Below are 15,272 nucleotides of genomic sequence, written 5' to 3'. Positions count from 1 at the left end.
CTAACCGACACCTGTTATAGCACATATCCTCGCAAATGGTTCTGTCCTGGACATGCTATATCGTGTCAAAGTTTAACCTAATATTCCTTTAGAGAGTGGAACAAAAAATCTAATGAGTTTTCACTTCCGAAGGCCAACGCTCTATTTTCACAAAATTGATGACTAAAAGAAACAGTAACTCCGCAGTAACTATGTCCCGCCTTAAACACGTCTTATACCCTACACTGTTAAAACAGAACTTCACCACATAGCATGCTCATCGCCAGCCATCATTCTGAATAATATCATTCTGTGTCCTGATCTGTACAAAACAGGGGGGAGGTGACAATCTGGACAAGATAATGTGTCCCAGATAGGCGCCTCCTCCCATTTTCAACAAATCAATGCGCAGAATGATATCATTGGGAATGATGGTTGGCTATGAGCGTGCGTGGTAAAGTTTTAACAGTGTACCCACACGGCAAACTTAATGTATTAAACAGAATGTCAGTAACATCGCCTACTAACCAACCATCATCTTGAATGGATCGTTCTCGCCCCTGGTTTGTTAAAAAAAAAAACAGGAAGCTTACGCATTTTGGTTTACCCTTATGTGCTGCATAGCTGTCACAGAAAAGGCGTACGCCTCCCGTTTTCAACAAATCAGGGGAGAGAACGATGTCATTCAAGATGATGGTTGGTTGGGAAGGTGGGTTGGACTGCCATCCTGTTTAATGCATTAGGTTTGCCGTGTGCCTACGCTGTTAAAGTAGAAGTTCACCACATAGCACGATTCTAACAAACCACCATTCCGATTGATACTATTCTGTGTCATGATTCGTTCAAAAAAAATGAAGGTGAAGTGCCCCAGATAGGCGCCTCCTCCCATTTTCAGAAAATAAGGACAGAGATAATATCATTCAGAATGATAATTGGCTAGGAGCGTGCTATGTGGTGAAGTTCTTGTTTAACAATGCAGGGTATTACTGGTCTATCAAGAATAAACGTTCCACTGCCGCAGACCGACTAAAGCGTGATCAACGAGAGGGGCAAAAAAAAACGACACACTACACCAGTGTTGTAACTTTCTTTTAATGAAGACTTAGAGCGGTTGGCAAGTTGGCTCACGTGTTCCTTCACAGACTGTTTTCACGAATCGTAGAATGAATCCAATCCAGAACGTAACTGACGCGCGCAAATACAGATGGTTCGTTGGGCAAAGCGCAGAGGTCTCTTTGGTCGCCTCCCACGAGGTTATACCAACTTGAACCCAACTTCCGTCTTCTCTTTGGCAGACCAATGGACCTCCAGAGTCACCCCTGGTGCAATAACGATAGCGTTTTATGAAGAGAAAATTAGGAGAAATGGAGCTCGTCAACCATAAACAAAGGCATGTGTTGATGACAGTGACATAATAATGATGCGCACATACACACGCACAAACATATACACTAAAAAAAAAACGAGCAAAATGGGGAGTAATTGCAGCTTATACTTTCCTAGACTGAAATTACTCCCCATTGTAGCTCCCTCACCTCGACATTTACTCCCCAGGACCGCAAACAGTCTACTGGTCTTCGCGAATGGTCTTCCGAATTGCGAATAGTCTTGGTAAATATGTGCTCTTCTGTGAACTTGATGGAATAAGGAATAACTTAGCTAAGTTGGCAATTTTTCACCCGCACGAAGTAAGAAATAGTTAGCGGTTCTTCTTGACAGGATGTGCCCTATATATGTCACAAGATTTTTTATCACTCGACATATCACGGTTGACAGTTTAACACCAAGTATTTTCATTCGTGAACATCCATTAGTGCATCTTAGACTAGTTCGTGCAATATAATCCTGACTCTGTGAAATTCATTAGTCCCGTGCATTTACTCCCTATAGGGACTACTCTTAGTAGCAAGTCTGATGCGGTTGCAGATTGTGGTAACACGGCGCGGCATTAGGCGGAGAAGAGCATGGCGCAAAGTGGGTTTCTGGGGTAAAGAAGGGAGCGGTTGGCGACATCGCGTCGCCATTGAGACTGCATCCTGCTGACGACTGTGAATCTTGTAACTAGGTATCGGGCATGTGATGCAACCCAGGCATATAACGCAATTTTCTACAAGCTGCCGCCCTCGAAATCCTCTACGTACTAGCCTGTCAGTCGTGTCGTGCCTTCTCCGTAACTCGCTGCTGAAAGCGTCATGACAGATGCTATGACTTACATGACAGGTGCCCTTCCTTCCTTCTTTATAGCCAGCACAGACCATGTCATCGTAATATTCAGCTGATGTTCTGCGTAAGCCAGCGCGCACTCTTCGTTAGTCCAAATGGGTAGGTCTACTTTCTGCAGAATGTCAGGAGTATATCCACCTGAAAGAATGTAGAAGAAAGTTGTCTTTGGGGGAAAATATGTAGTTTCGGCCTTTCTTGAACGATTGCATTCCTTGTACTGATCAAGCTCGATTCCGTTATGCAGCTTTCACGGTATCTACAGAAAGAACTAGCACGCGAGAAAGAAGTTCATATATAATGAAGCGAAGTCATGCGAAAAGTCACAGGGCTCTCCTGTTTGTCGACACTCTCGGCAAGCTTCCATTCGTAAAGAAGGAAAATCTCCAAAAGGAATTCCTCGTCCTACATTAGGTGAAATGTGCACGTGACCGTTTTTGCGTCACAAGCTTAATTGTTGTTGTGGTGGTGGTGCTAAGAGCTCGCCGTTGTCGCCTCACAGAAATGGGCAACGTCACGACTAACATCTCTGAGGGGTGAGGGAGTGCGCGTCCCAGGGCCGACTGCTAAGGGGACTCTGCCGATGTATGTCTGACAGCAGCTGAGGAAAACCCAGGAAAAACACCAGACAGCAACAGCAACAACGACAATAAATGAGCGAGTAGTGATTATAACATCGGGACGCACACTTTAGTTACGTGGAGTGGTGCATAGGGTAATGTGGGGGGGGAATTTATTGGCAGGAAAAAAGGAAAAGGAAAGATAAAAGGGGTAACGTGGGGCAAGATGAAACACTGGGCAAGACGCGACATTTTGGGTTTCACGCCGCCTGTCGTAGAGAGGCGTTGCATGCGCTTGAAACTTTACTCATATAGGTGGCACTGGATGTCCGCTTTATTGCACATGAGTATTATCAGGATTGGTGTTTGCGTTGAGGAGAAAAAAAATCGGTTACTTGTGCCTGGAATGTAAAGACCCAATTTTCTGTAGTCCTTTTTCTTCTCATCTGTGCAGTAGCGTCTCGCAGATTATTCTGTCAATGTAAGTCCACATCTTATTTCTTTATTCATTCATCTAGATTATATGCAAAATATAGGCATTCTTGGTTACCCCGTGTTTTAATAAAAAGACTAATGAATCCGATTATATGCACCGAGAAACACGCGACAATTTAATCTAATTTAACATTAATGCAATATAAATTTAATGTTAATTTAGAAACTGATAACGTGAACTATTAGTTAGCTTTATGCTTGTTCCTCAGATATTTCTTTTTTGCATATTGCCAAGTATTTCCTAGCAAGTTTTTCTGTTGGCTGGGATATTTCCAGGCAAAGCAGAAGCGCACTCAAAAGCGAGCGCCAGCAGCACGTCAGATTGGAGCAGGTGCTCATGGTTTGCAAAGGACGGTGGAGGTAAATAGCACCGGGTTCTGTGTGGGTTTGTTGTACATCATGTGGGCTCTGAAGTGCTTGGATTGCAAAAACTAATTTGTATAGTTCATTACCAGCGCGTGTATCATCTTGCCGCACCCGAATGTCTCGTCTTGACCCCGAGGGTTTAGGGCAAGAGGAGACAATCTGCATTTTGAATCTTTCGTTTTTTGTTTTAGTTTTAGGTACCGGCTACATCGTTCTGATTTACAGATCAGAAGCAGTAGACCTCTTGGGAATGTGCCTATGCTAGTTTTTTTTTTTACACGAAAAATAAAGAAAATTCCATATTCAATTGCAAATTTTTTCAGTCAAAATTTTTTTCAGTCTCCTGTCTCTTCTTGCCTCACCTATCCCTAGCTTCTTACTGAGATCTGTGAGTGTTGAATCTGTTTCACGCGGAATACGAATGTCTCTGTAAAATATATGCAGTGCCATTTTATGAGATTCGCTCTCTTTCTTGACTCGCGGGACTTATGCACTAAACGTAACTGGAAGCCGTGGCCAGGTGTATGCAGTATCTCGAGCCGCGCTGCAAGACTGCAACCGCCTGAGGCAAATTTACGTAAGAGACTCACTTGCTGCCTTCTGCTGCGAGAAAAAAAACATTGTTTATATTAGGAAGAGAAGCTTATATATTCCTTGATTAACTTGTCAATCTTCCCATGTACATGGTGTCTTGCTTTTACTTACTTTTGTTTGTTTACTCCGATATTGGCAGCTTATCCGCGATCCTTTTGGTGACATTGGACCACGAATAAAGCTTTGTACGCCGACATTCGTGGCATTTTCTGCCGAGCAGGCCATCCTTTTGGATGTGTGAAAACTTGGTGTCGATCGTCATTTTCTTTCCCCCTCTTCTTCTCAAGAAGGCCGGCAATGCGAAGCGGGCACTCATTGGTCTCCTCAAGTACTTTGGTCCAATCATCGCGGGAGACCGTCTGGGGAGACCAATCCAAGGCCCCTCTGCATTGTTGCGCTTCTTGAGGAGGAGTGGGAGAGACAAGCCGCAGAAAAAACTGATGTTTCTTTCGCTCCCATCCTTCCCTTTTGGGTTGGTGCCAGTGTAGAGACATCTTCATTCGATGGTGAGAAATATTTCTACTTCAGTGTGCATTTTATGTGTCATAAACGAAAGCCAAAGTCTCATACCATTCGTAACACGACCCCAACCGCTTGTAGTGCACATGGCGCCGGTGTAATCTTCCTCGGGTTCTGGTAGACACACAGGACCGATGTACTCCGTGAAGTTCAACGGTTCTGATAACCGCACCAGACAATAGTCGTACTCCGCACGCAATTCGTTGTCGGTTAGTGCAAATTTGTCATGTATAATAACCTGGAGAAAAGATAAAGGAAGCCCCTAGTGTATCAAACAAGCATTGTAATAACAGAGTGCCAAAAAGTAGATTGAAGACATACACACATGTTCAGGTAAGCGAGACACGAGGTGGTGTCAATAAACTACGTCATTTGTAGTATATCGTAAGATAAAGGGTTTGTTAATTTTAGTCTTAGTTTAACAAGTTAAGAATGGAAGTCCCGTGATAGGCGGAACTTCCGTGAAACGTTTGATCCGCGTACACGGAGCAGTAGTATTCACTGATGGCTGTATTGACGACCGTAGCAAAAGTGCTACTTGTGCCTTCCACCAGTGAGTGTGTCCTGGCAAGGGAGGACATCGCGTTACCCGATATCCTGCACGACTGCTGAACTCTTTGCTCTCCTACATGGAGCTGCTGCGGTGCAGGGGCGAGAGTTCGCCAGGGCAGTCCTGCTCACAGACTCCAGAAGCACTCTATGGGACGTGATGAACCCCATGTGTGACAACATCTTAGCGCGAAGCATCGTGCTCTCAGTATAAACAAACCGGAAGCGATATCGGCTTCCAATGGATCCCGTCCCACGTCGCTGTCGGCTGCAACGAAAGAGCGGACCAGCTGGGGTGGGGTTCGGGATATGTTTAATAGAGTGAAAGAAAAAAAGGAAATGTCAGCCAGGCTAGCTGGCGTCCTCGGCACACCTGGGTTGCAGCAATATTTTGCAAACTCCGGATGACACGGACAGGCAAATGGCCGTTCAGCAGCTTGTTGAATCGCGCCACCCGGGAAGCGGGACATCATGCACCATCATCGCCCCCTTCTTCCATTGAGAAACCTTCCCCGAAGCATACAGACCATGCTCTATAGGCTCCGCAATGGGTGTGCGCTCACCAACTCTCAACTATTCAAGATCTGCTCTAGGGCTAACGCCTGTTGTGGCCACTGTCAACAATCTGAATCAATCGAACACATTCTGCGAGACTGCCGAGCGCGCGAAGCCCATCTTTCTCGCTCCACCTCGGGCACGCTAGCGGACATCCTCTACCGCGCCGGTTCTTCGGCCGAACGTTCCGCTAAAGCAAAAAAACTTATTCTCTCTCTGCAGGAGGCAGGCCTTCCTCAACAACCCACCTAATACTTTGCTCTCCTCGACTAACTCTGCACACTCACCGCATCTCCAACCTTCACCTTTCTCTATCCTCCATCCGTCCGATCTTCTTTCTTTTTGTTTTGTGTTCTCTCTTTCTTTTTTATTTTTATATTATTTTTTTATTATATTAAGATTTGAATGTTTTGTACTTTATTTTAAATACATTTTACGTAGAGTATTTTATCTTCTAAATCTATCGCAGTATCTTGTACAAGTCTGGCCTGCAGAATACCATTACCTTTTCAAAAGTCCTCGCTTCCTGTGGTTCTTCTAACTGTCGTATGTTGTGCTTCCCAAAGAGTGCCACAAGTTCAACATACGGGTAACTACGTAAAAAACATGGTGGGGATAAAGTGAGATAGGCACATGTGGCCGCTCAGGACAAATATGTAGACATATATATATATCTAATTTATTACATTAACCTAATGATATGCACAGTGTACATAACTGCAGGGCAGGATGGCGGCGGATGCGCTGAATATAATACCTAAGCTGGAAGTGTATATCAGAAGATTAGGGGATCAGGTAATAAGCTTCGAAACTTGCCTGGAACGCACATGTCTACATATATAGTGTTAAAGGTGTATTACGAAATGAAAAGGATACATTACGAACTGAAACAAAACTATACTTTGCCGCTGTTCTATATAAGTACTGAACACAAAGGACAAATTGGAAAAGCATGTCCGATCAGTTGACTGGGATCGCAATAGCAAGTATTGTAGAATAGGCGCTTAACTAAGATGTTGACGTACAATACAATAGACCTCTGGAAACGTCATCATGATGTCGGTAGACAGACTGAAACTGACACAAAACGGAAGGGGAGGGATGGGTTCCACGAATGGGCACTTATTCGCTGACTCCTCTTGAAAGAAACGTAGGACCGAAGGTCGCGTCCCTTTCAGGGACCATCGTAATCCCCTCAAAACCGTGGCTTTCGGGCGCCACCTTGTTCGCCCTCTAGCTTCGGGCGTAGTTCAACTCTACCAAATTGGTGGCGCTGTCGCACGCTATGACGTCACTTGGTTACAAATAGGGAGACGTTTATTGCGAAGCACGAGACAAACGAACATTACACACTCGTGCAACAGCAACTTTGCTCTAAAGAAACAAGGGAAAAGGTGCAGGCTGGCTGGTATAGATCCATGAAGAAGACCGAGAGACACGGACACAGAAGACGACACACGTAGGTTCTCAGCTTGAAAAGAAAGAAGAAAGAGAACCTACGTGTGTCGTCTACTGTGTCGTGGACAGGACACTGTACAGGCAACTGTACGACATGTGTCGTACTGTGTCTCTCGGTCTTCTTCATGTAACTTTGCTCCTTCGTCATCTTTTCTTTTCACCTTCGTTGTTCATATTAATTTTTTCCCTACATTTTCCCTATAATCCCTACAACCTGCTGTTGAGCCCTCGGCTGTACGCGTTCCGGAGAAAAGGGCGCCGCAGCTGAGGAACCAGCATCTCCATATTTTTCACATATATGTACATACATACATACATACATACATAGATACATACACTCACACTATGCTTATTTAAAAAGTGAACTTCGTTATACGTACTATCTACAGCAATGTGCAGCTGTCAGGATCCAGTTCTCATTTACAACAGACGCACCACAGCCGTTTTGCTCCCTGACCGTTAGAGACACTTGCCAAGGAAACTCATGAGGCAAAGCGTCCGTGCCCCCAATTATACGTTACAGCCGTCACTGTCCCGTCTGTACCACATTCGCAACGAAATAGCATGCCGTAGCGTGACATTTGTAACTGACGCCACATTCCGTCAGTATGGACGAGTTGTTACAAAAACGACATACGGTCTCTGTGACAATGCGTTTCTTACCAATTGATCTGATTCCTGCGAAATAGGGTGCTCTAGCAGTAAAAGGGAAGAAAGAAATAACCAGCAGGATTCACTGAAGGGACACACATTCCAAACCAACAACAACAACTTTATTTCGGGATGATTGGTGGGGAGTTTGCATCGCCAGGGGCATTACTCTAGTGGTAGTCTAACTGTAGATGGTGCCCTAAGGTGCTCAACGAATGTTATACCCAAGTGGGGGCCGTAATCAAGGACACACTTACTTGTAGATAAGGCGCAGTAAATGCGTTGCCACAAACAGTAGGACTCCTTTCATCTCGTGGCGTGACGAGGATAAGAGGAATAATTGTGTTATCTGCGTGTGGATTATATACCTTTACACGAACGGTGCAATCGGCGTACATTGACCACAAGGCCAACCACTCTCTCAGCAGTATCATCGATCCAAAGAAAGCCTGTTCAGGTGTTAGACGCGTCAAAGTCTACCGCGGTACACGAAGAACGTGTAATATTATACGTGTCCACATCCGTCTACACATATACATGCAGAGTCAGCACCGCCACGTCCAACTAAGGTCCATGTACTTCACTAAAAGCGATGGAGAACCGAATGATCACTGCACTCAGATATCTAATATGCAATACCCTTTGCTAACTGGGACTTTCGCCTTTGTACAAGGTTAACCCTGGACATAATGGAACGCCCTAAAGACAAGACACGGACAGCGTTAACGTATATAGCAATGCGATTATATTCCAACACTCAACACTAAGCCAAAGCTGCTTCGGAGAACCTCTGTCCCTCGTTCTCTTGTATAGGCTACAGCTAGTGTTCCGTACAGACTCTGGCATAAACTCGGAGAGTATGATCTCTTCATCGCATCCAGTGTGGGTAGTATAAGACTGAGAGCACATACTCCTAGAATATTCTAAGTCACCGATGTGTTACACCGACAGTTGCGGTGTCCTCATGGCGATCCGTCCTCATGGCGAAGAAGGAAAATTCGGTCAGTCGATGCAACTACCGTATGTGCGCTGGATGCTTTTTCTAGGGTGATTCTTCCTCTACTCTTCCTCCTTCTAATCTCCCCCGGCAAGATTCCCCCGCAACTCCCACAGAGTGTTCCTAAAGGCATCTGTAGGACTATGATGGTCCCACATACATTGCCTGTGGGTCCCACACAAGCTCCTACATGCGCCACCTGCGACAACTTGGCTACCTAACGTCTCTTTGGCCACCCTGCTTCGGCCCGGTCCTGCACAACCAGGGGGCAGTTACGACTGCCCTCTTGAGCTTTCTCCGTGCAACCGGTCTCTCGACCAGCCTCTAAGGCCCTTTTGTGGATCTGTCTGTGTGTATGTGTGTGTGTATTCCGTTTTCTTTCCTTTTTTCGTTTCTTTCTTTTTTTTTCGTTTCTTTTTTTTCGCTCCTTTCCTTTTTTTCCTTTTTTTTTTTTTTTTTTTTTTTTTTTTTTTTTTTTTTTTTTTTTTTTTTTTTTTTTTTCCTTTTTTTCGTTTTCTTCCTTTTTCGTTTCTTCTTTTCGTTCTTTCTTTTTTTTTTCGTTTCTTCTTTTTTTCGTTTTTCCTTTTTTTTTTTTTCCTTTTTTCGTTTTCTTTCTCTTTCTCGTTTCTTTCTTTTTTTTTTTTCTTTCTTCTTTTTTCGTTTTCTCTCTATTTTTCGTTTTCTTTCCTATTTCGTTTTCTCCCTTTTCGTTTCTTCTTTCGTCTTTTTCGTTTTCTTTCTTGCCGCCTTCTTTCCTTTTTTCGTTTTCTTCCTATCTTTTCGTCCCCTTTCCTTTTCCGTTCCTCTTTACGAAAGGAATAGCAAGTCGGCCTTTGCCTGACTAACCTTTCCTTGTTTTTTTTTTTCCTCAAGAAACATATCCCCCCCCCCCTACATGACACTCCCTAGGACCCGAAAGAGGAGTATGGGGGTTTCTGTAGGTCGCATATAGTAGGCTGCTGATCCCTCTTCTCCCCTTTTCTTTCTTCTTTTACTTTTCGTCCCCTTTCCTTTCCTACTTCCCTCCTTTGCCTTTTTTGTTTGGAATAGCAAGCCGACCGTCGTCTGGCTGACCTTTCCTTTTCTTTTTCTTAATAAACGTATCCCCCCCCCCCCCCACAAGTGTGTAGGAGAGTGTACGTAGTGATATGGTTGAGGCACATGGAACGATTATTGTTCAGCTATGTTTTCCGCGGCACTAAGGTCGTGATCAAGACCAGCCCTTTCTTCGTTGCACAGGCATCCCAGTTCCGTTTGGCCCACGCTCCTACAGGTGACCCACAGAGGCTCGCACATTTGCGACTCATACACAGGGGTGTCCCAGAAAACGTGCTGTTGAATTATAATTAAAAAAACTACGCCACCTAGATCATACGGTCACGGCATTGTTCTTGCTAGGTTGTTTGCCAACTCCTGAGGTGAATGTCATGTATCGTAAGTTTAATTATGTAAATATTTGCGAACTGAACAAAGAAATTTGCCAAGTAAAGGTCACTTTTTTTACCCAACCAATATGAAGAGCGTGCCGAGTTCACTCAAGTTCATTATAATTGACAGTGATATTGACGAGCTATCCCATCGGAAAAAATAGCAGAACGTCATGCTTTTTGTAGCACCGGACCATAGCGCGCAACGACTTTTGAGCGCAATCGCTCCCAGTCCGACAACAGGAGGTTCCAAACCCAGCCCACAGAGTGATAGTAGAAAAAGTGACAGTTCCTGCAATTGGGAGAGGGTAAAGTGCGATCCCAGCGAAAGTTGGACGCGATAAGCCAGTACGTGTGTTACCTGTTTCTGCTATGCAGGTGTGGGATGGTTTTCCAACCTCCTTTCGTCGGACTGACAAGGATAGGCGCTGAAAAATTTGTTGCGCGCTAGCTCTGTAGAGCATGATGTTCTGCTAATTTTTCTGATGGGATAGCCCCTGAATATCCCTGTCAATTATCATTAATCTGAGTAAATTAGACACGCTCTTCACATTGATGAGGTAAAAAAGTCACCTTTACTTGGCAAATTTCCGACTTCAGTTCGCAAAAATATACATAATTAAACTTACGTTACACGACGTTCACATCAGGACGTGGCAAAAACCTAGTAAGATCAAATGCCTTTAACCGCATGATTCTAGGTGGTTTAGTTTTTTTTTTTTTAATAATAATTAAATGACACGTTTTTTCGGACTCCCTGTATGTGCGACTGTATGAAAGTTTGCAGTGTGAAATATTCGCTGACAATAGGCATTTATGATTGTCATATAAAGTTAACAGCTTAATAAAAGAAATACTTATTTTATTAATTCTGCTTTTTATTCGCTTTGTTTTTATTTAATCAACCGTCTAGCGCGCACAGTTCACTCCAGCGCAGGGGCGACTTACGCCCCACTTTTTTCTTCTCAATTAATGACTCTGGAAGATACATTGTTTGAAAGTTGGTTAGCACTCGAGCCTCAACAAGATTGAAATGTCCCTAGCGGCATACACGTGCATACCGCGATTTCCTTCTTTCAAACTTCAAAAACAAAAATAGGCGGTCGATTTTTTTTTTTTGGGGGGGGGGGGGGGATATGTTTAATGCTGATGAAAGAAAGGAAAGTTTTCATAAGGGAATGAGTATGTACTTTCGACTCTTGTCCTGTCCTCAACGACATGGGTGCAGTGACTACCATAAATCGTAATTTATGACAGTCACTGCAGTCAATTTATGGTAATCAGCCGACCTTGCTACCAGGTTTCGCTGACGCTTTTATTCGTTACAACATCATTGGCGTCAATCCTCGAAGCCTGAAAAAACGAAGAACAGGCGTATACCACATATCCTAGGTACGAGGGGTGTTCAAGTCAAACCGGGACTTTTCATTTTTCGCAAAAGTAAAATGAATTTACAGGCGAGAAATCAGTTTTATCTTTCAACGTAATCTCTAGCTGCACTAATGCACTTGTCCCAGCGTTCCACGAGGGCTTGGATGCAAGCAGCGTAGAAATCCTTACCGTAGCAGGCATATCCCTAGCAGGCTTATCCGTAGCAGGCATGATCGGACCGTATTCTTGACCTCGTCGTCGCAACTGAAGTGGCAGCCCCCAAGGAACGCCATCAGTGGCCCGAAGAGATGGAAATCCCTGGGGGAAATCCCTGAAAGGGGAATGTGGCAGCAACTCCCAGCCAAGTTCCTGTAAGGTCAGTGTCGTGAGATGCTCGGTAAGCGGGCGTGCATTGTCCTGCCGTTGGCGGGCGTGCATTGTCCTGTAGGAGGAGGACTCCTTTGGTGATGAGGCCCGGCCGCTTTTGCTTCAGCGCCTTAGGCGGCAACCGCGTGGTGCAGTTTTGCCAACTGAATGGCAGCAGAACTTTAAAGGAACGGTGACCTACTTAGCGAACAATAGACGACGGACTGATGAGCCAGTTTCCTGCCAAGGATAGATATTTAGCCTGAGGAAAGGAAGTGACACCACCCGACGGAACCCTGTGCGCCAATGAAAACACGCTTCACAGGAAATGCCACAAGCACGTGACAAAGTCACCTATGACCTGTGACCGCTTTATTATTATTTTTTCCTTCGGTCTTTGCCCTCTTCGCCCTGCCTCCTAGAAGGACACGCAGACCCGTCGTGTGAACTTCAACGAGGCCACCCTTTTGGAACGTCAAACTTCTCCAGTATAAGGACATCAAATTAAAATATATCGTTTGGCAGGAGGTGGCAAGGTGTGTGCAAGGCGAAGGTGACTAAATGAAACATCAAAATATTATTTGTGGCACATGGCAAATCGGAAATGTGTAAGGAGATAACGGTAACAAAAATGCAGTTTGATATTTCTTTAGTGAGCATTGCTAGTAGTTCGCTCATACTCGTAAGTAGTTCGAAACACTCATAAGCCAACATTCTCTTCATATCTCAAAATTTTTTGTGAAGACCTGATTTCTAGATATTATTAGCACCGTACTTTTTCAAGAACCGCTAAAATATCATTTATGTTACTAAACAATGCGTACAGCAGTTTACTACAATAAGCATTGCCACATCGCGTGCAACAAGCGGGGTAAACGCGAGGCCGACGCTTCACCATGACAGCCTCAACGTGGACATTCTGCTCCATGCGGTTGCATAGCTTCGATACCGTTCCGTTCACGCTGAGTTTGCACTCCGTTGGCCCGATTCAGTTGGCAAAAGTTGCTCCGGTTGCCGCCTTATGTACATCCCTGACAACCTAGCAGTAATATGCACCATTGATGGTGGTACCAGTGGGGCACAAAATCAACATGAACAATTCCAGCCTTGTCCCAGAAAAACGTGGCCATGACCTTACTCGCAGACAGGGTGCTTCGGAACTTCGTGGGAGCTGGCGAGCCCGGATGCTTGTACTCTTGTGATGCGCGTTTAGATTCAGGAGTGTAGTCCTGCGCCCACGCTTTATTGCACGTGATGATCCGATCAAGGAACGGCTGTCCTTCAGTGTCGAAACGGTGCCTTAGCTCTTGGGAGATTTCCAGTCGTGTCTGCCGGTCAAACACGGAGAGCTGCCTCGGGACCCAACGGGCACTAACTTTCTGGACGAACTGGAGGTGTTCATGAATGACAGTATTCAACGTTCCCACAGAAAGGTCCGTCTTTCGAGCCAATTCGAGACATGTTATCCGCGGTCCTTGAGGATCAGGTGCTCCACAAGTTGGGTGTTCTCAGGAACTCTGACACTGGGCTCTGAGCCGCCCCGGCCGGGATCGGCCTGCACTGATCCCTCGGAACGGTTTGCACCACTCAAACGCTTTGCTGCGGCTAAGTGTATCGTGGCCATACTGAGCTTGAAGTCTTCTGTGAATTTCAGATGACTTTACACCTTCATTCACGAGAAACTTCATGGCAAGTCGCATTTTTCGTATTGTATGAACAGTTGTATTCTTATGTACGGCCTTTGAAAGTATTTGCAAGATACCAAGTTACTCGCAAACGTATTTAAAATAGTAACTTAAATCTACTGTACTCAAGTTACTGTACCAGTCTGAGCGCGTGTAAGGCTGAAATGAGCATTAGAAGGTAAGGACATTTCAACCATGGGAATGAATGTGGAACTTCGCCCACCTTTCTTCATTAAACAGTCCGAAATACTTCACAGGAAAAGCGTTCATTGCGAACAGCCTCGAGGCATGCTTTCATTTAACGTTTCGTGTGTTTGCCACTTGTTCCAGAGTTGTCCACATCGTCGCTGATAATTATTATTAAGACTCTCATGGACGTCACCAGAACCGAAAATAAAAAAATGCAAGAATGTGTTAGTTAGATCAAAGTGCGTGACAAAGGCTTGCGAGATCCACGAGGTCTACCTTGCATCTTCACAGCGTAACGGAAGAGAAGTTGATGAATCCGCCGAACCTACATATATAGCTTATGTAGCCTTACTTGGAAGGATGGCCAGCATCGTCAGTATCTATGCAGCAACTATGTCCCGTCTTAAACACGTCTTACACCCTTGCCACAGGGATCGGTTTCTACAGATCAGTGGCCTTCTTGGAGAACTGTGACCAATTTCGTGTTCGTTTTCCGTTTTGTTTGTTTGTTTGTTTTGCTTTTGTTTGTTTACCTTTCGTTTGTCTTCCTTTTGTTTGTTTTTCTTTTCTTTTCGTGATGGCAGGATAGGCTCGCCGTTGTTGGCCACACAGAAGTGGGCGTCGTCACAACTATAGAAAAAAAAAGATAGCAAGAAAGAAAAAAGAACGCAAAGCAAAACAAAACACAAAGGAAGGACGGACGGATGGAGGATAGAGGAGGTTGAAGGACGGGGATGCGGTGATGTGCACGAGTTCATCGGGGAGAGTAGAGCATTGGATGGGTCGATGAGCAAGGCCTGTCTTCAGCAGGAAGAAAATGAGGTTTCTTGCTTGAGCGGAACGTTCGGCAGAAGAACCAGCGGGGTAGAGGATGTCCGCTAGCGTGTCCGAGGTGGAGCGAGGGAGATGGGCTTCGCGCGCAGAATGGTATGCTCGGCAGTCTCTCAGGATGTGTTCGATTGTTTCGGATTGTTGACAGTGGCCGCAGCTGGCGTCACCCCTAGAGCCGATCTTGAACAGCTGAGAGTTGGTGAACGCACACCCAGAGCCTATGGAGCATGGTCTGTATGCTTCGAGGAAGATTTTTCATGGGAAGAGGGGGGCGACTAGAAGTTCACCACATAGCACGCTCCTAGCCTACCATATTATTCTGTGTCATGATTCGTTCAAAACAGGGGGAGGAGCCTATCTGGGACAAGAGGTAGGCGCCTCCTCCCATTTTCAGCAAATAAGGACGCAGAATTATATAATTCGGAATGACGGTTGGCTAGGAGCGTGCTACGTTGTGAAG

General features: G+C 45.0%; 1 protein-coding gene across 1 annotated transcript; it reads right to left on the bottom strand.

Annotated features, from left to right (window-relative positions):
- Positions 1-1,051: 1,051 nt before the first annotated feature.
- LOC135395202 (ovochymase-2-like) lies at positions 1,052-11,972 on the bottom strand. The gene is made up of 6 exons (XM_064626442.1): positions 11,931-11,972; positions 7,676-7,776; positions 6,343-6,430; positions 4,785-4,971; positions 2,193-2,340; positions 1,052-1,297 (listed from the first exon to the last, which is right to left on the bottom strand). The coding sequence occupies exons 1-6, from the start codon at positions 11,970-11,972 to the stop codon at positions 1,234-1,236; spliced, it is 630 nt and encodes a 209-aa protein (XP_064482512.1). The 3' UTR covers positions 1,052-1,233.
- Between the last annotated feature and the right edge of the window lie 3,300 nt (positions 11,973-15,272).

Source organism: Ornithodoros turicata, chromosome 5 (assembly GCF_037126465.1).
Source record: "Ornithodoros turicata isolate Travis chromosome 5, ASM3712646v1, whole genome shotgun sequence".
NCBI lineage: Eukaryota > Metazoa > Arthropoda > Arachnida > Ixodida > Argasidae > Ornithodoros > Ornithodoros turicata.
Note: the sequence above shows the minus strand (reverse complement) of the source record. Positions and strands in the feature narration are given on the sequence as shown.